This window comes from Patiria miniata, unplaced genomic scaffold, assembly GCF_015706575.1.
Source record: "Patiria miniata isolate m_02_andy unplaced genomic scaffold, ASM1570657v1 HiC_scaffold_20, whole genome shotgun sequence".
In the NCBI taxonomy this organism is placed as follows: domain Eukaryota; kingdom Metazoa; phylum Echinodermata; class Asteroidea; order Valvatida; family Asterinidae; genus Patiria; species Patiria miniata.
Genome location: NW_024037059.1, coordinates 16,047,384 through 16,070,688, shown reverse-complemented (window position 1 = coordinate 16,070,688; position 23,305 = coordinate 16,047,384). Strand labels below are relative to the sequence as shown.

The following is a 23,305-nucleotide window of genomic DNA, read 5'->3' as shown; positions in this document are numbered from 1 at the left end:
AATTTGTTTAAAAAAAAGTTTGTTCACTCGGCAGGAAAATTGCTCCGTCAATTCAGCGCCGCCCCGATACAATTTTACGTTTGAAAAATTGACGGACTTTTTCCGGTTTAATTATCGTTTGGTTTAAATTTTCAAAAAGACCCTTTTTCTCTATCTTGTGGAAATGAGGGTTGCGAAGGGGTAATATCCAGGCTTTGCACTAACTAGGGGCAAGCTTAAGCAGCCGATCGTGAAGTTTGAACGGGGTTAGAAAACCCAAAAGAGGGCGCCCTACATACGTGTACATACACATCATGGGCCTTATAACAGATAGCTCGATTTTGCCACTGCGCATGCGCGCGCAAAGGACAGTGGGAAAAATTGTTGGTAAGGAAATTTGTTAATACTTTTTCGTCACGTCGCGTCGTACCCGTACGTACAAAGAGCGCCTAGTTTGAAAGTGTAACCATAATTATCATTTTTATTTTTATCGTTTTAAGAAGTTGAGTAATTTGTTCAGCATGAACCTTGAAGTCACTGATGAAGAACTTTGGGGATGTGTCAGGCAGTTCGACGTGAAAACATTGCAGGAATTTCTGTCAAAAGTGGACGTTCCGAAAAGCGGTTCTAAAGACTGTCTGCAAAAGCGGCTGTTCTATGCATTGAAGTTGGGACTCCCCATAGTGCCCACGGCCAGTAACGAAGAACTGAGCAGACGTGAAAGCCGGGAGAGAAAGCTTCGCTTTGGAGAACAATTTAAGTTGCCTCACCCCCTCACTCTCGATGGCTGGGAAGGTACATCCGCAAATCTTCCACCAATTACAGAAGAAAAAGTAAACCATTATTTCCGGACACGTAAGTCACTCACACATGTATGATGTAACGTTTACAGTCTTTTAAGTTCAAAGACAAAGAAAATTATTTAGTCTGACCTGGTCTAGTCTCACGGTGACACTTAGTGATTTTAGAGATTTATCACCTGATTACCATGATTACAATTTACATTTCTGGGAGTGTGAAAAATGGTTTGGAATGATTTTTTTTTTTAAATTTGCTTACTATTAAAATGTTTAATATAATAATTTGGGTAAAAAGTGCATCAAGTTCCAATGAGTAACTGTGTTAGCCTTTGACAATTGTCATGTATATTTTGCAACAAACATGTACATGATGTACAGTATAGTAATGGTACATTATGTACATGTACCATCTTTATATACTGTAGTAGTATTCCAAGTAACTTGGACCCAAATATCACCTTTTTAATATTTGGACATGGTCGGGTGATAGGCTAGTAGAGTTCAAGTGAAAGCCCTACGGATCGCGGTACAAAATGTCTGCACATCGACCCCCCTGACCTCCCACACTTATCCCCCCCCCCCAAAAAAATGTCACGGAAAACGGCCATATTAAAAAGGTGATATTTGGGTCCAAGTTACTAGGACTACTTGTAGTAGTAGCCGCCTAGTGCACTGGACTCTCTCCATAATCCTTGGCCCTAAACACATGTGTACACAATCACAGGGGAAAATTTTGAACAATATATTTCTTCTTCCGGAACTATGAGCCCTGATATTCCACATACACTTTCACCGGGTATTCACCATATACCATGCCATGCCTTGTATGTGCTCTTTCTCAAAAAGGGTAATATCCTCATTTCTACTTTTCGTGAAATTTGGCTCCAAAGTTGGAGAGAAATTTTGAGTTAAGAGAAAAGTAGAAATCAGGATATTGCACTTTTTGTGAGAAATCACCTGGCATGGGTAAGTGAGAGTGTATGTGAAATTTCACGGCGCATAGTTTAAGGGAAAAAACTAGTTTTCAAAATTTCCCCCTGTGATTTTTTTCACATGTTTATAGGGCTACTGATATGGAGGGAGTCCAGTAGCGTGGCCCTAAACTAAGGCTACTTTACATGTATACATATAGACCATCACCGTGACGACCATGTACATGTATTAAGAAAGCTATCTAATTTGCAAAACCTAATTCCTCTAATCAGGAAACAAAGAACTTGAGATAAGTACAGATGGCAGCAAATCTCTCGGTCAAGGAAGGAGCATGGCAGTTTCCAGGGGCAGGGTGCACACAGTTGAACACCACCACATCAGTGATATTGTAGGTGAGACAAATATCAAAATGAATGGCAGATTGCAACCACATTTCTTTTGGGGGCTGTTCTACATGTACACTGTATTTATCACATGTTTCTCTTGACCATTGACTGAGTACATATGAATGGTGTGGTGGAAAAATTTACATGTACATGTGCATGTATACAATGTACAGTGTACTAATTCTTGAAGTGTGATATGTTTACAAAGTGTCTAAATCTGCAAATGACAAATGAGGGAATTAACAAGTCATTTACTTATTTTTTCAACAGGGCTCAGCTACATTCGAGGACTGGTTGTACCACAAACAAGAGTTCATGAGCAGCCATACATGGTGTGGATCCTTGTATTTAAAAATACAGGTGTTATACATCAGGCAGATTGTCATTGCATTGCAGGGTGAGATTCATGACCGTACATAACAAATGGGCCATATGAAGTTGCAAACTGTATTTTTTTTATAAAAAAAGACAAGTTCACACTTCACACAAATGCAAAGCCATGCGAATGTCACAAACTCCGCAAATGTTCTTCATTTGTGAAATCTGCCATTACACTTAAGGTAATAAATTAGTTTTGCTCACAAATTGGAATGAAGTATTAACAAGCCTAAAACTTGAAATCACTGAAACTGGGCATTGACGTTGAATTTCCCATTCAAAAGGGAGCTGCTGTATTTGTTCTTAAATTCTGAGTGTGCTTCTGCTGTAGGGTGTCACACTCAAGTTAATTTTTGGGGGGTTTTGAGGGGAGGGCTGATTAGTTTACCATTTACCAACAGATGGTGATTGAGAAAGAAAAATAATCATTCTGAACAAAATTGGTCTGTTATTGTGTAATTTGTGTAGTTTGGAAAGGCTGAAGTGCAACAATCTGTTTTCTGTTGTTTATTGTTTTTTATGTTCTTCTTTTTTTATCTCCCTTCTCTTAACAAATTTAGGCTCAGCGGTATGTGTAAACACGTTGCAGCGCTATTGTCATTTGTGACACAACAAGTGGAATGTGGTTCCAGTGAGTCATGCACAAGCCAGCTTCAACAGTGGCACAGGCCAAGCAGCAGCAATCTTAACCAGAAATTAAAGACATCGGCATTCCTGAAAGACATTAAAACACCCAAAGTGTCATCTTCAATGTGTGACAATAGGAAGGGTCGAAGGGACATGTTTGATCCTCGCGCTGTGGTAAACAAGAAAGTAAGAAAGCTATGCGATTATGATTTAGATAGTTTGGCTGACATATCAAATGGTAAGGCTGCAGTGCTCTTATATGCAGCACATCAAAGGCATGTTCACCCAACATTGACATCAAAGCCGGATATCAATCATCTAAATTCCACATTAGATGAAGATATATCATCATCTTCACCAATTAGAGTTTCATCTGTTGTAGATGCCTTTAGAGAAGTGAAGAAAAGTGCAGGTACTGATGCAGCCACATACACAGCTATGACAAAAGAGATGGCCTGTAGTGGTCGCAGTAGAGAGTGGTTGGCTGAATCAACATGTCAACAGGCAGAATCACATATGTGGCACAAACACAGAGTTGGGCGCATAACTGCCTCTAACATGGGGGCTGTTACGAAACACGTGGATGAATCTGGGAACCTTACTGGCTCCACACATAGCATCATTGCTACTGTGATGTCTTACTATAAGGACTTTGTATCACCAGCCACCACCTATGGTAAAAAACATGAAGCTGTAGCAAAATCTAAATATCTGATGAAGATGCGCAGAACACATAGACATTTCAACTTGGAAAAGATTGGACTTTGCATATCCAGTAGTCACCCATTTATTGCAGCCAGTCCAGATGGTTATGTAAACTGCAAGTGTTGTGGAGCAGGACTTGTGGAAGTGAAGTGTCCCTTTAAAGACAAATCACTAACTGTAACACAATATGCATCCAAAGGGAAAACCTGCCTCACAGTTGACGAAGACAAAGTAAGCCTGAGAACAACCCACAATTACTATGCCCAGGTTCAGTGTCAGTTGTTCTGCACAGATAGGAAATACTGTGACTTTGTGTTGATGACTGAAGCAAAAGAAGATAGTATGTTGATACAACGTGTTTACAGAAATGATGAAATAATCAATCAAATGAAACACAAGGCATCAAGTTTCTGGGCCAATGCAGTCCTGTCTGAGCTTGAAACTGGAGCTGTAGAAAAGAAAATTGCACTGAAATATAAGGAAATGCAAACTGAACCTTAAAGCAAGTATTGTATATTGTTGTTCAAATTTCCTTGACCCAAAACTCCACCTCCATTTTTTTTAAATCTTAAATTCATCGACAGGGCTTTTGATTGTATTCTGCACAGTGGACAAACTGATGGGGGATTCTGTTTAGAAATGGATACTTCACCACTGGCTTTTTGAGTGAACAAAAAATAACATGTTCAACCCTTATATACATGTACATGTAGAATGATTCAGTCCTATCAAACTGGGGGAAAATATATAACTTTTGAGAGGAAAAAGACAGATTTTCCAGAACAAGTTGTTTTCATAACAAACACTTGTAAAATAAAGGTGCAAAATAAGGAAAATGATTTTCTGTATGAAACATTCACAGTTTATTGCAGTTCAATGTATATATATTGTCATTTGAATCTTCACAAATTAATTATGGGGTATGGTTTCCAAGGTGTAGTGCAGCACTGCACAGGGATTTCAACAAGAATGCTGGAAGGTATATGTAAAACTTTTTCAAACAGAACTAATATAATGACAGATATGTCTCCAAAGGGACTAATCCATTGGATTTCTTATTCTACAGTTGTATATGTATTTAATAATTTATTAATTAAAATAAACTAAAGGGCATTAATTGCACATATATATATTTTTCATATATATACATGTATATACATCTACATACATCTACTCACCGGGTTCATTATTCATTAAACTAAAATTTACCATATTTATTGCAAATTCAAGTTTGTTAAATATTTTAAATCCTCTGGTAAACATTGTATAATCAGTTTGTATGAGAACAACTATTAAGAAAAAAGCATCAATAATGCCATTGGTAAAAACTTCATTTACCATGTTTACAATGTATGCCACAGTTGCTATCTCACTGAGAGGGTCAGGAATTACCAGTGAAACGGTTCATGTAAATAAATGTATTAAATTATACAGACGCAGAACAAACTCTCATATTGAATGATAACTCTCATTGTGCATACTTTTTTTGAGTACTTCATTCAAATGAAAACTGATAACCTCTGGTTAAAAAGTCAGGCCTGGTTCATTTTAATATCTGTTTTTTTTAAATTATCATCGCAATCATCATCTTAGTTTTGTTTGATCAAAATGAACAAACATCCCCCAACAAAAACATAAGCTGTGTAGTTTTTGCACACTGATGCACAGCTGTATTAAACAACATTCACATCATCATAAACATTAACTAATGGGTGAACATTTTATTAAAATGTAGCATTTTTTGTTCACCACTAACTCTTTCCAACAACAGAACTTTTAAGGTTGGTAAGAGCACAACATACCCTAGCTGCAGGACCTATCAAATCCAGTTGAGACACTGGTATTTCACTTGACAAGTACTTGTAGTCACGTAACCTACCAATGACGCGCTCAATGTGAATTCGAGCATGTGCAATTTGCTTGCTCAATCTATTCTTTTCCTCAGTGAAAGGCTGGCCTTTATGTACAAAAGGTGGATGGATAAGTTCAACACCATACTCCAACAACTCCCCTTTGATAAGGAAACCTTTGTCAACCATACACTTATCACCAGGGGAGAATTTTTGGGGAAGGTTGCATGCAATGACAATCTCCTTGTCCGACATGTTTCCACCTGCTGGGGGTGATATGAAGGAGATAGATCCTCCTGGTGTACAAGCAAGGCAGAATTTGGTGGTGGCCCGATTCTTATACGATGAAAATACTTGTGTATTTGCCTCTACATGCGATGGTTTCTGGGTTGGGATTTCAAAACAATCTAATAGTGCTCTAATGCCTGGCCATCTCTTAAAACAATCTGGATAGCAAAGTTTGATTTCCTCCACTTCAGGCCAGTAAATCAATCCAGACAGTTCATGGCTCAACAACGGAATCCATGTGGATAATATGGAGGAGACTGTGGGCTGCTTAACATTAAAAGGTATGCCAGGTACTCCTCCATCATGTTAAGTCTTAACTTCATTAAAGTTATCAGGAGTTCATTTTCTTTAGACACCACTCGACTTGGTCCAGGCTTTTTCTGGTTGGTTTCTATATATTTTTTGGCCTTTTCTGATCCATTACCATGCCAATATTTCATATTTTCTGATGCCTTGTCAACTTCTTTATAAATCCACTTGAAGTACTGATATGACGGCAACCCGGTATGAAGCTGAATAAGTTCATCAGAATGCTTTATTGACTCGATGGACACTTTTGGTCCTTTCATGATCTGCTGTGTGCACTTCAATGCACTTTCAGATTCAGTGATTTTTTCACTTAGCTGGATATTTTGTGTTTCCCTAAGAGTTGAATCTCCATGGAAGTAATTTTCATAAAGTACTTCTTCTTTACATTCCACTGCTGTTAATCTTTGTTTTTTATTGTTGTGCTTCCTCCAAGCTACACCCTCTTTTCTATTACACTGGTGTCCACAATGAACCATCTCTGTGGACTGTTTGAATGTTTCAGGTTTGGCATATGAATGGAAGGCAGGTATTGAATAAGGATTACAGTCTTTCCTTTTATTAGCGCAGACAGAGTCAACTTTAGTGGGCTGAAACTGAGCCGATAACCAACCGGTCCCTTCACACAAGGCTCCATATCTATAAATATGGAGGGCCTCTAAACATTTTCCTCCCGGCACAATTGGTGCAACTTGCTGTAATAACTGTCTAGCCTCAGTACTAGACATGGACAGCAATTTTTGGAAAATACAGTCACTGTTCTTTCCAGGTTGTACTCTCAGCTGCTCCGCAAGTCTAGTTGTTGTCTGTGGGTCCAGATACTTACACACATGCACCAATGCATGACAAATCAGTCCATTTTCTACTGCTGCAACTTCCTTAGCTGCCTGTTTTCTTGACAATGCCCAGTCCGGGTAGGAACGCATGTACAGTGTAGGAACAGAACTCCCTGCTAATGGCTTACCATACCTGTGATGTGAAATGTTAAAAGTATTTTATTAGGGAAGAAAGGTGAAACAGTCACAGAGCTTAATTACATTACTAGAGATCTAACTCCTAACAAAGAGCAAACGCTGCTGATAGCATCCATGTTTGCGCACAAATCTATAAGCTTAAAATATGCACAAATTCATAACCTGAGACAAGTATTAAAACAACACTCATTCTTGCAACTATTCTGGATTTTTACAGACACTACGGTGGGAGATGCATGCAGAACAGCCATGCTATGACATTTCAGATAATCAAAATTGTTCTTCCATGCACAAACATGTCATATGCAAACAGTGGCATCACCAGACTTTTCAGTCTGGGGGGGGGGGGGGCACTGGGGGGGCATCAGCATTTGATGGGGGGCACTTAGGTGGATACGGATCGCCGTCCTGGGGGAGGGGTCTAAGGGGAGGGGGTGCCCCCCTCCCCTTTGGAAAATTTTCGCATACGGAGGATGGGCTAGATGCAAAATGGTGCCACATTTGATGCTAAATTCGATCTGAAGATATCTCAAGAAATTGCTATTTTTGAGGTAATGATTTTAACAACGCGCAGAATTTTGCAGAGGATAGGGGGCACCAGCATTTGATGGGGGGGCACTCGGGGGGGCACTAAGTTTTCCAGGGGGGGGCACGTGCCCCCCCCCCCTGGCCCCCCCCCCCTTGGCGACGCCACTGTATGCAAATCATCAGAAAATATACAAATACAAGAATATGATAACTTACAATTGACCTATCGCAATAGAATCATGAGAATATACAGTTTGTGAACATTGTCGCATCACATGAACTAAGTATGATGCAAAATGAATGAAACTGAAACTAACAAAGAATACCGCACAGTTTTCAACAAGTACATGTATTAAAAAGGAAGGACTTACTTGAAGTGATTACTGCAAATTCTTGTATACTGTGACACCCTGTAATCCGTCTTGTCAAGCTTCTTTTCCCATTTAGTGTAGTCCTCTGCATGTGCCTTATGGAACTGTAGTTCAATTACATGTGGCATAACAATCAACCTGAAGAATTATATAAGGGATAAAATTATATAAAATTATACAGACTATATAAAATAGATATATTCAGTGCCCCCCTTGAAAATGTGTGCACCCCCGGGTGCCCCCTCGGAAGTATGACCCTAGTTACGCCGCTGGTAAAGGGCACTCTTTATCAGGGCAAAATCCTGTTATAAAGAGAAAATGCAAAATCTGAGATCCCGAGTCTCATTAAATTATTTTATTTTGCAGCGTTCTTTTATGAAGGTCCTGTTTGTAATTTCGCTGTTTAAGTTTGCTACATGAATAATGAGAGTTCACTTTATAGGGTTTAGTAAGTTGGTCAAAATCAACAATCCTTACCTATCCCTGTATTTTGAATTGTTCACACAGGATGCTGCTGCACAATGCATGATTGATATCACAATCTCACTTGGAGAGAAAATGCTGATTACTGAGGAAAACTTGATGTGCACACTATTCAGTTGAGGTCATGAAGTGCCGTGCATGTTACACTAGCTGCAGATGGTTGAGAATAAAGGTGCAGCCAGACTGTACAGGACATGTCGACAAGCAGCACATCAGGAGACACAATAAAAGCCTACCGGAAAACAAAAAAACATGATAAAGTTACCTCCAAAATTTAAAGCTGCATGCATATTAAAATTTCAAAATTCTTAACACTTTTCCTTAAAATGACCATCTATATTGCTATCTGTGGACCACGTATTGTTGATGTACCCTAACGTGGCGCGGCCCCTAATGTGGCGCACTTTGATTTTGCACCTCCGGTGCCTTGCTAGAGCAACATTTTTACCTCAAATTTCACAATTAGTGAAATTTCATCAAGCTCTATAAACATTCCTGCTCATAAATCTTGAGTTTACGTACCCGCTACAAAGTTCCAATGAAATTCTATTTGGGCATGATTTTCCTATTTTTTTTTTAAGTGCACAATGAACTCTTTTAAAATGCGCCCAAAAATAAGAAAAATAATTTCTCCACAAACTTGTAGCTGGGTATGTAAGTGTAGGTTATAATGATTTATCAGAATTTATCAATTTTAAAGAAATTCTTAAATGTTAATGTGGGATTTTCTGAGATTTGTTCAAGTGCGCCACGTTAGGGAACACTCAGCTGAATTTGTGCCCAATTTCCGGACGCCACTGTTTTGAATTTCGGACTTAATTTCATGACACTGAAATTGTTCACAAATTTTAAACAGCATGTATTATTAAGGTACCAGTATTTGACTGAAGCAATTTCAAGTTTTACAATGAAGAGGTTTGGCAACACTGCATGAGGAAAGTCGAGTGAAACGTCGAAGTGCGCCACGTTAGGGAACACGACTATCTGACTATACAAGTAGGCCTATGTTGCACAAAATAGTTCTAATGTAATGGACAAGGCAGGATACGGGTCCTAGCTCTATGTCATTATGTACACATGTGTACAAAAAGTTGGAAAATTACAATGAACTTCTCGGGAAGAATGTTATCCTGTTGATGTTTTCCCCATTATTGGCCAACGCGTAGCAATCCCAAGGCTTAATTAATAATAACAAGTTCGTACCTTAACTATGGCTCCTGGCTTGTGACGCGAGCTAGCTTCGCAGCCGGCCGGGCCGAACAGCTGTATGTACTGTGCGTATTTTTCATTGCCAACTCGATTACCCATAGTGCTTTGTAAAGTGACAATTTTTGCTATCTGTTATAAGGTCCATAGAAGAAACGCCTCCACATGCTAAAGGCGCTCTTTATATTAAATGTACAATAATTCAAAATAAGTAATCACTTGGAGTATCACACAAATCCATAGCTGTTCACAAATTTATTATCTTTTTCTTGTGAAGAAAAATAAGACTCGACAACAATAATAAGTTAAACGGTATGTGGACAAAAAGTCCACTAAATTAAAGGAAATAATGAATACATTTTTCATAACATGTTTGGTTGAATGAAGGCAAGTTAATCAGACGAATAATAAAAGATTGGAGCTAAATCTCATTATTTATTCAAAGGTCCTTTCAGCGTTCGACAGAACCAATAAAACAGACCAAAGCCAGTGAAGAAATTAAACTTATCTTATCACAATCAATTATTTATTACAATGGTAATTCACAAAATTTGGAATACAGACATAACAAAATAAAGTCATACTGCTCATAAACTGAGTCTCCATGAATTTATGAAATAATTCTTTCAAGTACGTGACTGAATTATTTTAACGTTATACAAAAACATATACACACATGTATAATTTACATATTTTGGAGGGGAAAAAACGTTACAATAGCCAGATGCCCTTTTTATTTACAGTATCAAATTTTTCTCGAGAATGCATCAAAGATAACTCATAGAGTTACTGAAAGTCAATTTAAATAAAGAAGAATGAAATGAATATAATAAACACACACCAAAAAAACAACAAACAACAAACAACTCAACAAACAAACGAACAAACACCCCAACAAACCATACAAAATGAAACAAAAGGAACAAAATAAGAACCAATAACTTTATATATGCCAGAATATCTGGAAAGTAGTTCAGGCTCATTGTTAATTTCTTTTCATTTTTTCACATAAAAAAACATTTACATATCGTCTTGAAAATTAAAAAAATCTGATATTATAATATCTTCATTTTAAAACAAGATATCCAGGAAAGCCTTGTCACGATTGTTCAACTGTTATTGTGAAACATTGTATCGGACTATCGGGTTATTTGCTGTAACACTGTAAACCCTCGTAATTCTTATTACGTCCTGGTCTCTGGTACATCTCTGCCATTCTCATCTATGGAGGGCAGATGATTGATGCTAGATACAGGATGAATCCACGTCGTTCCCTGGCTAACATGACTGACAAGGAAATAAAAAGAATTTAAATTATGAAACTAATGATCAAGATATCAGCTAAACTTTTAGGTCTTATGACGATACCGTGCAAAGCCTTTATTTAATGTTATTTTCATCAATCAAAAGTCACTAACTAAACTGTGCATGAGTTGAGTACAGACGTCAGAAATCTGAATACATAAAATATTTATATAAAAGTAATATTCGATAGTTGGAAATTTGGTACCCCCCACAACCTTCTACAACCTTCCCATTCCATTAATTGGGGGGGGGGGGGGGGGGGGGGGGGTGACCTATGCGAAGTAAAAGTACCTCATCATTGGTTGGTCTGCTTTTTAGGATTTTTTCCTATGAAACGTTTTGTAAGGAGTGTATTTAAAAAAAAATATGTTTCATAAGAGGTATTACCCAACGGTATTACACAAAAGAATAATTATATCTGAGCTCTGTTCAATATCATGGTATCCCAATTAGAACACATGAGGAAGACATACAGACAGCAGGTCTTCTAATCAGTGCAAGACGACAAGAATGGATGGTCAATCACTCTATGGCAGCGTCCTTAATCATCTGGTTGAGTATGAACTCCATGCAGATGAAACTAAGTGATATATTCACTAGAGACAGTAAAGGTCACACATCACACGTGAACTTGTTCGCACATGTGCATGGCATGGAGTTAAAACAAATTTTCAAATGAACGTTCAGAAATTTGTGGCATTTTTCGCTTTACTTCTTGAACATGTATGTAGTCTTGAATGAATATGAATACAACAACATGAGTGGATAACTTACTGGAGATAATATTTCATGCCATCTGCTGTGTACGCCTCTTCCCATCCGTAAGGCAAGGCTGAAAAAATAAATAAAGTAATTAAGCGACAATTTGAACGTAACTTACCAAAAGCATTATGCAACTTCATTTGAGAAATAAGGTGAGTATTAAAAACAAAAATGGAAAAGAAACAGATTTTGATATTAGATTACTGCTTTATCACAATGGAAATACTGATGCATTGTTTTTACAACTTGTGGTGGTATTTTTGATTCAATAACATTTAATTTCAATTGACATTGTCTTATAAAATACTATAATCAGATTGAACTTATTGATGACAGTATGAATTAAGGATGACTTGCATGAAGGAAGTAACTTAGTACTTACGTTCCACCTCTAGCATTTTCTTGACTGCTTTGACTGTTTCCTTGGCTTCACTCCCAAGATTTAATGGGCCTTGTATGTTGTGTTTAGCTAGATACCCTGAAGGTATGAAGCCTGTATCACCCCGTCTGGCACTCTCACCACGACCCTTTGTGTTACTTATGGTGATGGCATTGGGACCGTTACTGATGCACTCATGGACAAGCTGGAGATAAAGTAGAAAAAAAGATGATTGTCACTATGAAATCACAAGATGGGGATAAAACTTCTGGATGATAGCAGCTTTTCTTATTAAACACCTTTAACTTACCTTAATTAAAACAAATACAACATACTTTAGTTTTTGCAAGTAGTGCAAAATGTTTAGTCCCTCGGTGTTGGCTGATTTTTGACTACCTTCTGCTTTGTGACAGGCGGTAGTCAAACCAGTCAACACCAGTGTTGAATTTCTATGATAACTTCTAAATTATTGCTCACCTCAGCAAACTGCAATAGTTTCTCTGTAGCTACCTCATATGTCTTCTTGCTAATCTCAGCTTTCCTCAGCTCACAACTCATGACAGCTATCCTCTTTTGAAGTTCCTCAATATCTGCTGAACTGACCTGCAAATGAAAAGAAAAAAACGATCAAAGTTAAATTGTAATACAGAAGGAAAAATCTTTAAGAAGTTGGAAAATGACAACCATTTAGAGAACTTCAGTACAGCTGCCTTTTTAATGCACTATTGTAGTAAAAGGGAAGTAGGCATAAGAAGACATCATGTCTGTGAGCGTCTACCTTATTTGGAGGAGGTGTCTTGCATGTCTTCTTCTGAAGTTTAGCAACCTCAGCTTCTAACATGTGGACAACTTCTTCATAATCAATCTCAATATTACGAGCTTCTCTCTGAGCTGCTTCAGCAAGATGGACGCGACTCTTCAATGCTCGACTCTCATGAATGGCTCCTTGAGCTTCCTACAAGATAAACAATTCAAATCAAATTGATTGATAGACTGATTGCTTGATTGCTAAATGATCGGACTGGTTCAATCTAGCTTGTAACAACCTTTTAATTTGGTTTGTTTTGATAAGAAAGAAGCAACTCTCCATTGTACAACTCTTATAAATTACTTTCATCAGTGATTCCTGATAAGAGAATTAAGGTAGATGATTCATCAAACTAGCAGAACGAATGACTGATAAGCTTTTCTTTCCCACTAGCGTTTCTATACCATTAAAAGTATCCTAAATAACCTGTCTTTATTTCTTTAAAAGTTGACCAACCTTGCGTACTCGAAGTAATTCTTCCTCAGCAATGTTAAAGGATCGATCCTTCTCTTGAAGTTGCACCTGAGATAAGTAGACAGATTTTCTTGATTGATACATGCATTTCCTTCTTGCTATCAGAATGTGCCTCACAACTCAGAAGTCTCAGAACTCTGAAATCTTGGACCATTAGACAGTTGGAATACTGTCTGGTGCTTTGACAAAAGCCCATTCTGACTAGTAACATATCTGAACACATAATTGTTTCCCAAACAAGGATACGTCATGTTTCTGAAGGAATATTCAAAATTTTGAGACACTTCCTATTTTCACTTACAAAATTATGTGCATTTAAGGTAGGGTGGATCATTTGTGCATTTTCGTTTGAAGCAACAAACGTGCTCAAAATCTAAAGACGGGTGCTTAACAACTAACCTGTTGAAGTTTTAGCTCTGTGAATGCTGTACATTTCGAGAAACAGTATTCCAGGATCTCAATTTCAATTCAAAAGGTGCCAAGTCATGTTTTGAATTGTGCCTGAAATTGGCATCCGAGACAAGTTCTCAGTCAGCCTATTGCAGCTATGCGACGTCACGCACTGAACCAACGAAAAATAGCAATGCTTGTGTGCTCCCATCCACGGATATCGCCAAATTACAAACCACCTACTAGCGGAAATGTCCAAAAATGCGTCACTTGACACATCTTTGGAAATGGCCCTCTTTTATTTTTTTCTTCAAAATGACAGCATGCCAGAAAAGAATAATTTCACAGGGAGTTTACTGCCATTACTATCTTTAAATCAAGTAAGATTTTCACCAATAATTTTGTCGGTATCTTTTTGGATAGCTGCAAATGATCTACTGTACCTTTAAATATTCCAGGCTAAATAATGCATTACCTTTAACCTTTCTACTTCTCTGAGTGCTTCATCTCTTTCTTGTCTGACTCTGTCTAGCTCACTGACTGGTACTGAGCTTGGAACATCTTGCTAGAGAGAATATACACAAAACACAATGAATATAATATAGCGGATGTTACTGGTTTCTCAAATTAAAACTGGATCAGGTCCCCTTGAATTCTTTAACAAACCAAAGGTCCAACTTACCATACCAGACGTGAAACTGAACGGCCAAAAAAGCATTTACAAATTCGTTTTACAGTTATCTGAAGACTGTTCGGAATATGGGTCACTCACAGGTAACTCGGGACAATCGAACGCTCATCGAAGGCGCATGAATACGCAGAGAGAAGGGCCCATGACACTCGTGTGATAATTACGAGCAGAATGGGAGTTCGCGATTTTATCCCGAATGACGTTTGACCTGGACTACTTCATACTGAACAGGCTTATTGAAAGAAATTGAAGAAATCATCTGATTCATGGAAATAGAGGCAATCATACCTGCTGATGGAAAGGAGGTGGTTCGGCAAAATCAGTGACGTCTTGAGCTGCAAAGGTCAATGAGCCTGCTCCTAACCGACTGTCATCAAGTTGCATCTTGAAGATCTGTCTGGAAACAGCAACAAACTCTGGAGATAGGACAAATAAAAAAAAACCAGTAAATTTAATTAGCTTCATAATGCATCGTGTTACAGCTGTGTGGTGGCAAACATCTTGACCAATTTATCATTCAGAAGGACTTGTGACTGACTTATGATGGACTTGTGACTGACTTATGATGGACTTGTGACTGACTTATGAGGGACTTGTGAGGACTTGTGATGAACTTGTGATTGACTTATGATGGACGTGTGACTGACTTATGATGGACTTGTGACTGACTTATGAGGGACTTGTGACTGACTTATGATGGACTTGTGACTGACTTATGATGGACTTGTGACTGACTTATGATGGACTTGTGACTGACTTATGAGGGACTTGTGAGGACTTGTGATGGACTTGTGATTGACTTATGATGGACGTGTGACTGACTTATGATGGACTTGTGACTGACTTATGATGGACTTGTGACTGACTTATGATGGACTTGTGACTGACTTATGAGGGACTTGTGAGGACTTGTGATGGACTGGACTACAAAACTCTTCATGTCTAGACCTATAGATATTCCTGAATACCCAATGACATTGTGGGTATACTGTACTTATTAACGAGTTAGTCATACCTCCATAAGGTACCATGCCTGACTGATCCACCTGCAACCTGCATCTCAGCTCAGCATTCTCCTCTTCTGTGGGTTCAATCCCAAGATACTTCAAAGCCTAAGGATGTCAGATTATATCAGAGCAGTTTGTTATACTTTTGACTCAAACATGTCAAACTCTAATATGACAAATTTTAGTGCCGACTTGTAAAAATTGACTTACTACTAAAATATTACTGGAGATAAACTTGTGGTTTCACTTTTTTAACGACAAAAGAAAAACGTCTTTTGGCAGCATCCTCTTCTGTGACCCTTACCGACCTCACTTCACCAAAAGCCATAACATGTTGTATTGTATCAGATTTTAAGAAATGCAAACATTGGAGCCAAGATGATCCTAAGCAGAGAAAAGCTCATGAAAGTGAATCTGACAAAGACTCACCACTTGTAGTTTATCAATCCTTAGTCGGACATGTGGATCAAGAGACAACCGTCTCCTACGAGAGTTGCTCAGAGACAGGGAAGGCTTGACGGTCCATGTATCAATTGTGGGTGTGGCTGAGGGAGATACAGCTGAGGATAAGTTGTTAGGATGATGCGTTGCCATGGTAATACTGTTGGTTGGTAAGACTGGTGATGGTTCTAGGTGAGTGCTGTGTGGTACAGGAAATCTGTTCAGATGACCTGTTGAAGGAATACATATCAAAACAGAAGTACATAACAAACAGTCATGTATTTGATAAAAAGAAGATGGCTTTCAATCAGTAACTAATCTAAATGTTCAAAAATGAAAATGAAATTTTACTTAATTTAGTATAATAAATGGAAATGAAATCTATTCTTATTCTGTATAAAAAACATCAGCCAGAGACACAAAGATGATTGATTACAATGATGAAGCACTTGATTTACCGTTGGCATTATTTGCCTGTGGAGTTGAGGATGACGCTGGCTGAATGTGTAAATGTCTCTGTAGATGTAGTGGCATGGCAATATTGGATGGAGCTTGCTGGCGAAGAGCTAGATGAGAAGACATGAGACGAGACAGACAAGACATGAGGTAAGAAATAATGGATGAGATGACAACACAATGCAATGATAAAATGACAGCTGCCAAATTTAATCAACATCAAGCAACCAAATTGATTGAAGAATACTCCAAACATGAAAATAATGAGAAATGAGGTTTTGAGTGACTATTTGATGTACAATGATTCTGGAGAATTTCAATGATGAATAACACTTCGGGGTATGAAGCTTCAAGGTTTTCATTGTCTTTAGGGAGAAATTGACCAATTGATGAATGCAACAAACAAAGTTCCAAGATTATAGGCTTCAAGATAGAAAGAGGAAAACGCAAGACTCAATTGTTCTCCATTTCAAGAAGCACACATACCTGACAATGGGAAGCCGTTGATTGTAGCTTGCTCATACAATGGTGGAGACACTGGCTGGCCTAGCCTTTGAGGAAGTGCCTCTCCCCCTGCAGTTGACTGTGATACCTCTCCCTCAGGGGACAGCAAACCCCCAGCAACACGCTGTGATACATCGGCTGATCCCTGTGGATGCTGGTGACCAGTGTGTGATGGTTGTAAGGGTGAAGTAGGATGTGATGAATACCGGTGATGTGGGGATGGTGATTGGTTGGTGTTAGATGGTGATGGGTAGGATGAACTAGGGGTGTGGTTATTGGGCTGTCTGTAGGAGTGGGCGGATACTACTGGAATGTAGTTGATACGTAGAGTATCTACATCAGTCCTGTAGGAATTAAACAGAGAATATCATGCAGCTTTATCAGGTTTGAAGTCTTTCAATGACACACACAAATTAGCAAATGTGAATTTCCAAGATGGCTTTATGTCATATAAGTTGTTCCAATGTTAATTCAAACTTGTATAATATTTGCTGTTTATCAATGATATTGTGATATTCAGCCTGGCAACCAGGGACATGAGAAGCAATTATTGAGTTTTGGTTCCTTTCGACAAGATGTTCTCTAGACCATAGGAACATTTCCTTACCCCAATAAGCAAACTTCCAGGTCAAACACAAATCAGTACAATCTGGTATGTTCCACTCACTAACACTTTTTGGATGATTTGGATATGTTACCTGCATGATGCTCTAGTCAATATCTCCACGGCAACTTCATTGGTAGTCCCCGACAACTGGTCTCCATTGACAGATACTAGCTGATCACCAACTCTCAAACGGCCATCCTAAAAACAGGTTGCATACAATGAAACTTAGTGTTATATAACAATATAGAAATGCACAGTAAACATACACTACAAATGTATTTATAACTATGACATCAACAACTATCAATTCTAAAAACCTTACTCTTGCACAATCTCCATCTTGCTGGATGCCTTGGATGTATATCCCTGGTCCATCGTGTCGATCAACACCTCCAGATATACTCAATCCTAGACCACTCAGCTTGTTTAAGATAATCTCACGCACATCAAGCTTCCTGAAGGAACAAACAGGTGTTTAATTACAATAAAAGGGTTTCCATGATGGCTTTTCACAACTGATACAAGACCACAAATTGATTGCAGACACCCCTACTAACCACTGACTTTTGATTGGCTGAGCCTGGACCTATATGTAGCTCATCCTGTACCGAGGATGAATAGTCTAGACTAGGTGATGGGGACTGAGTTGAGATTCTCTCTACTGACCTTTGACTGGCCGAGCCTGGACCTACATGTAGCTCATCCTGTACTGAGGATGAAGAGTCTAGACTAGGTGATGGGGACTGAGTTGAGATTCTCTCTACTGACCTTTGATTGGCTGAGGCTGGACCTACATGTAGCTCATCCTGTACTGAGGATGAAGAGTCTAGACTAGGTGATGGGGACTGAGTTGAGATTCTCTCTACTGACCTTTGATTGGCTGAGCCTGGACCTACATGTAGCTCATCCTGTACTGAGGATGGAGAGTCTAGACTAGGTGATGGGGACTGAGTTGAGATTCTCTCAACTGACCTTTGATTGGCTGAGCCTGGACCTACATGTAGCTCATCCTGTACTGAGGATGAAGAGTCTAGACTAGGTGATGGGGACTGAGTTGAGATTCTCTCTACTGACCTTTGATTGGCTGAGCCTGGACCTACATGTAGCTCAACCTGTACTGAGGATGAAGAGTCTAGACTAGGTGATGGGGACTGAGTTGAGATTCTCTCTACTGACCTTTGATTGGCTGAGCCTGGACCTACATGTAGCTCATCCTGTACTGAGGATGAAGAGTCTAGACTAGGTGATGGGGACTGAGTTGAGATTCTCTCTACTGACCTTTGATTGGCTGAGCCTGGACCTACATGTAGCTCATCCTGTACTGAGGATGAAGAGTCTAGACTAGGTGATGGGGACTGAGTCGAGATTCTCTCTACTGACCTTTGATTGGCTGAGCCTGGACCTACACATAGCTCATCCTGTACCGAGGATGAAGAGTCTAGACTAGGTGATGGGGACCGAGTCGAGATTCTCTCTACTGACCTTTGATTGGCTGAGCCTGGACCTACACATAGCTCATCCTGTACTGAGGATGAAGAGTCTAGACTAGGTGATGGGGACTGAGTTGAGATTCTCTCTACTGACCTTTGATTGGCTGAGCCTGGACCTACACATAGCTCATCCTGTACCGAGGATGAAGAGTCTAGACTAGGTGATGGGGACTGAGTCGAGATTCTCTCTACTGACCTTTGATTGGCTGAGCCTGGACCTACACGTAGCTCATCCTGTACTGAGGATGAAGAGTCTAGACTAGGTGACAGGGACTGAGTTGAGATTCTCTCTACTGACCTTTGATTGGCTGAGCCTGGACCTACATGTAGCTCATCCTGTACTGAGGATGAAGAGTCTAGACTAGGTGACGGGGACTGAGTTGAGATTCTCTCTACTGACCTTTGATTGGCTGAGCCTGGACCTACATGTAGCTCATCCTGTACTGAGGATGAAGAGTCTAGACTAGGTGATGGGGACTGAGTCGAGATTCTCTCTCTCTGAAGTGAGGACCAGGGTTTTGAACCTTAATGAGAAACAAAGAAATAAAAAAAGGAATGAAAGATCAAACAGACAAGTCTTTCTTTGATCTCTGAACAAATCTTTTGCTCGATTGGCTACGCTAGCTTTTCTTCTGATGCAAAAACTTCTAAAATCTGTGCATAACCTGTGCATTCCTATATCCTCACCTTGCTCATGTATGTCTGAACCCTGGTCAGATGAGACGGACTGAGTGTCTAAGTTGAAAGTATTCCTTGTGTTGGCAAGTTGGCTTTCAAGAAGTAATGAAAATCGATGCCTGAAATAAAACACAAGAAAAACATGTTTCTATAAAGAAATTTTAATCTTGCATATAAATCAGTGAGCATGTGGGTTTTGAAAAGGAAGATATAGCGGTGGTATAATTCATATGAAGAAACTTGAACAGTTTCACCACAATGTCAATTTCAGAACAGACTGGCAACAACACCATTTTCCGTTGGGGACGTCAATGCCCTGTGCTACGATTCCAACAGTGTAGTATGTTCAAACTCACTTTAATTACTAGAGTTGATAAACATTGTGAGGGTTGGAGACTACTGGAAATCACAACAAGAAATTAATTCCAGAACTCACGCTGCAGACATATTTCTTGTGACAACCATTGTAACTTGATTGGTAGCTGAGGCACTGCGAAGATGCTGTACAGCTCTGAAAAGGCAAATTATTGATTCATATTTAAACTTGTACTTTTATTAAACAAATGTAACAAAAGAAATAACACTTGAAGAATTGTTTTGATGCCACTTGATGCCACAAATTGACCTATCGCCTTTCATAAAGAGTAACCATCACAACTGTACATAGGTTTCTAAGATCTTGAAATGTACTCACTCATCATTGGTAACCCGCAGTAAACTTGCACTGTTTACACTGAGTATCTGGTCACCCTCCTTCAAACGACCTGGTAAATACAAACAATTTAATAATTTCATTGATATCCCAGATTTGTTTGACAGAAACAATTACAGAAAATATAAGTTACAGCTGTTCCAATCAATACAAATAAATGAATTTGAAAAGCATTCAAGCCAACTTAGCAGGCCAACTCACCACTTTGTTCTGCTAGTCCTCCAGGAATGACTCTCCGAATAAAGATTCCGTAATCCCTGCCTCCTTCTTGCTCACTCCTTCCTCCTATGATCTTGATTCCTATTGACCCAGACATTTATTTTATCAGTATGAACTCCTGAAGTTCTAATAAGTGCTCTAGCATCTTCGCTCCACTTCATTTGACAAGCTTGCAATCTTATAACAAGCAACTGAAATTTAAGCTTGTGTTAAACAACTTAATACTGACAATAGTATGTACTAACCAAGGCCAGTTTTGCAGTCGTTGAATACTACTGTTTCTGTTTCATCCATGTGTTGACTGTGCCTTGGCGAGCCTTCAACCGCACTAAAAAACAAAGATAATTGTTTTTATTTGGTCCTTGACAATCAGTTGAAACTGCAGATGTTAAAATTAATCGTGTGCTTCCAATCCTGGGGTGAGTGCAACTACACATCTTATAGTACATTTGGAAATGCCATTTCAAGTATGTTGCATCTAGGCCAATGTAATTAAACTATTTGTTTATATGCATATTGATCCATCATTACACAAGATAGCAAAATATGGATTTGTTTAGATGATACAATACAATGCCTGAATAAATCCCCGTCACCTGCTTGGTGGGTCGTTGATCATGTCTCGTGTTGTGTCATTGAATTATTCGTCCCAACACGCATGGCACGGCTGCACCACAAATGTAGAAGTTCCATTTCACAGTAAATAGAAGTTACCATTGCACTCATAAAACATTCATTATTTGCATACTATTGGTATTCTTTGTATTTCACGCATTGCACAAGACGTATGCATGTACATATAAAGAGAGTGTGATCTTACCTGACATCCGTTTCTGTGACTGTCATAGTTGATGACATTCTCACTTTATTAAAAATCTCGTTGTATATCTCACATCACTGGTGGGCCTAACAAACTACTCCTGCAGACTTTACAGGAATGAAGCAACACTCCATGCAACCTGCGAGCAGAGTTGACATATGACACAATTAATCCCATTACTAGTGTGGCCCGGATATTGCTGTGCTGTATCCTACTGTACTATCCTTGTTTTGACACTGACAGTGCAGTAATATCTGGGCCACACTATAGTCAGCTAGCGAGGCTATAGTGCAGCAAGATCCTCGCCACAGCAGTAGTGGGGCTAATGACACAAATACCATGAATTCTAGCAATCCAAGCATTTTAATTTATTCATTATATTCGAAGAGGACACTTTATTCATTCATTATAAGGTTAATTCTTTAATATCGATACTTGAGACTGTATCTCCATGATGGAGATATATGATCAAGAACATGATCAGTTGAAGTTATCCTCGATCCTCCATAAATCTGTACAGGTAATGCCTGCCATGTGCAGGCGTTCTGATACGAACATTTATTGTGAGCGTAGAAATGGGATCGCGTATTTCTGACATGTTTCTGAATACTAAGTGAAAGGGTCCGACAATCAAATTTGGCAATGGTATGGTGGTCATGTCCTTGAACATGTTGAACAATGTCTTCTTGTAGGCTATACTAGTTGTAATTATTTGTAGGTCTACTATTAATTTTGTATTAAATTGTAGGCAACACAAAATGACATGTTACTTACAATAACTTTGTTACTGTCACACTCTAGACATGATGCCTGGGATTACGTGGACTTGACTAATATGTCACTTTTTGTCAGTAGCTGAACTCTTCTTTTTGATTTCACGAGAGGACCACACTTCAACCAATTATAAGAAAATATCATCGGTCTACAACAAACTTTACCTGAATACAAAAATTACTTCAGTTATCGATTACAGCATCCAGTAAGCAGTATTAAAATGGTAAACGCCTATACATTGTTGGTTACCGAATCCCCGATTCTGGGTCGCGTCGAGCGCAAAGCGGCGTCATTCACAACCTGCCACTAGAGAGGGCGGTATACAAGGAAACTGCGCGGAAATTGGAAATTCCGGACTTTACTTATTTAATAAAGTAAATCCGAGCAGACGAAACCGTAGGCCTACGTAGTCTGATCCCTGGTCTGATCTGAAATGACACGGTTAATTAGTGAATATCACCATGGATACCTCAGCTGAGGACTTCCTACAAAGAAGTAGGCTTCAAGGGAACGTACTTGATAATTCGGGAGAACAAATAAACCTGTGTAAGTATTCCATGTATTCTCTATTTTGTGAGTTACAAAAATGTAAATATTTCGGGCGCAGTTCTTTATTATACAACTCTATGGCGCAGTCTCATCACATAGCATGCCATTGTACTGGGTTGATTAGCGACGACCCGTGAAGAGAGCCACTAAGTTAACAGCCCTGATTATAGGGCTAACTTTATAATTGATTGCGTAATGACTGGAATTTGGGTACTTCGTAAACACTTTCTCCTTGTTTATAATAATAATAATAATAATAATAATAATAATAATAATTTGGGAGGCTAATCATCCTTACTCGCAGCTGGTATGCTGAATTGGGAAGAACGGCTACAACGTGGTCGGGCCGCTGGCACGTAAAGGCGCCTATGGCTGCCGGCCACATAGATAGATAGATAGATAGATAATTTTATTCGTCATGCAAT

The 23,305-nt window shown here is 38.9% G+C and overlaps 3 protein-coding genes across 4 annotated transcripts; 1 reads left to right on the top strand and 2 right to left on the bottom strand.

Moving 5' to 3' along the window:
- The first annotated feature begins 304 nt into the window (after positions 1–304).
- Positions 305–2,518, top strand: LOC119727875. The gene is made up of 3 exons (XM_038199951.1): positions 305–834; positions 1,985–2,100; positions 2,369–2,518. The coding sequence occupies exons 1-3, from the start codon at positions 501–503 to the stop codon at positions 2,516–2,518; spliced, it is 600 nt and encodes a 199-aa protein (XP_038055879.1). The 5' UTR covers positions 305–500.
- Positions 2,519–6,167: 3,649 nt separating this feature from the next.
- LOC119727874 lies at positions 6,168–9,949 on the bottom strand. The gene is made up of 4 exons (XM_038199950.1): positions 9,812–9,949; positions 8,603–8,840; positions 8,126–8,263; positions 6,168–7,221 (listed from the first exon to the last, which is right to left on the bottom strand). Exons 2-4 carry the CDS (start codon positions 8,650–8,652, stop codon positions 6,168–6,170), a joined length of 1,242 nt encoding a protein of 413 aa, XP_038055878.1. The 5' UTR covers positions 8,653–8,840; positions 9,812–9,949.
- A 101-nt stretch (positions 9,950–10,050) lies between these two features.
- On the bottom strand, positions 10,051–22,635 carry LOC119727563 (syntaxin-binding protein 4-like). Of its 2 annotated transcripts, none has more exons than XM_038199489.1 (22): positions 22,496–22,635; positions 21,558–21,696; positions 20,983–21,065; positions 20,720–20,818; positions 20,501–20,570; positions 20,243–20,317; positions 19,816–19,925; positions 19,529–19,652; positions 17,961–18,093; positions 17,730–17,836; positions 17,014–17,375; positions 16,530–16,637; positions 16,060–16,301; positions 15,639–15,735; positions 14,912–15,039; positions 14,408–14,497; positions 13,525–13,590; positions 13,039–13,215; positions 12,738–12,863; positions 12,264–12,465; positions 11,894–11,951; positions 10,051–11,101 (listed from the first exon to the last, which is right to left on the bottom strand). In XM_038199489.1, the coding sequence occupies exons 2-22, from the start codon at positions 21,593–21,595 to the stop codon at positions 10,999–11,001; spliced, it is 2,598 nt and encodes an 865-aa protein (XP_038055417.1). In that variant the 5' UTR covers positions 21,596–21,696; positions 22,496–22,635; the 3' UTR covers positions 10,051–10,998. The 2 variants fall into 2 exon arrangements, with proteins under 2 accessions (XP_038055417.1, XP_038055418.1); XM_038199490.1 differs by lacking the exon at positions 22,496–22,635 and adding an exon at positions 22,332–22,400.
- Between the last annotated feature and the right edge of the window lie 670 nt (positions 22,636–23,305).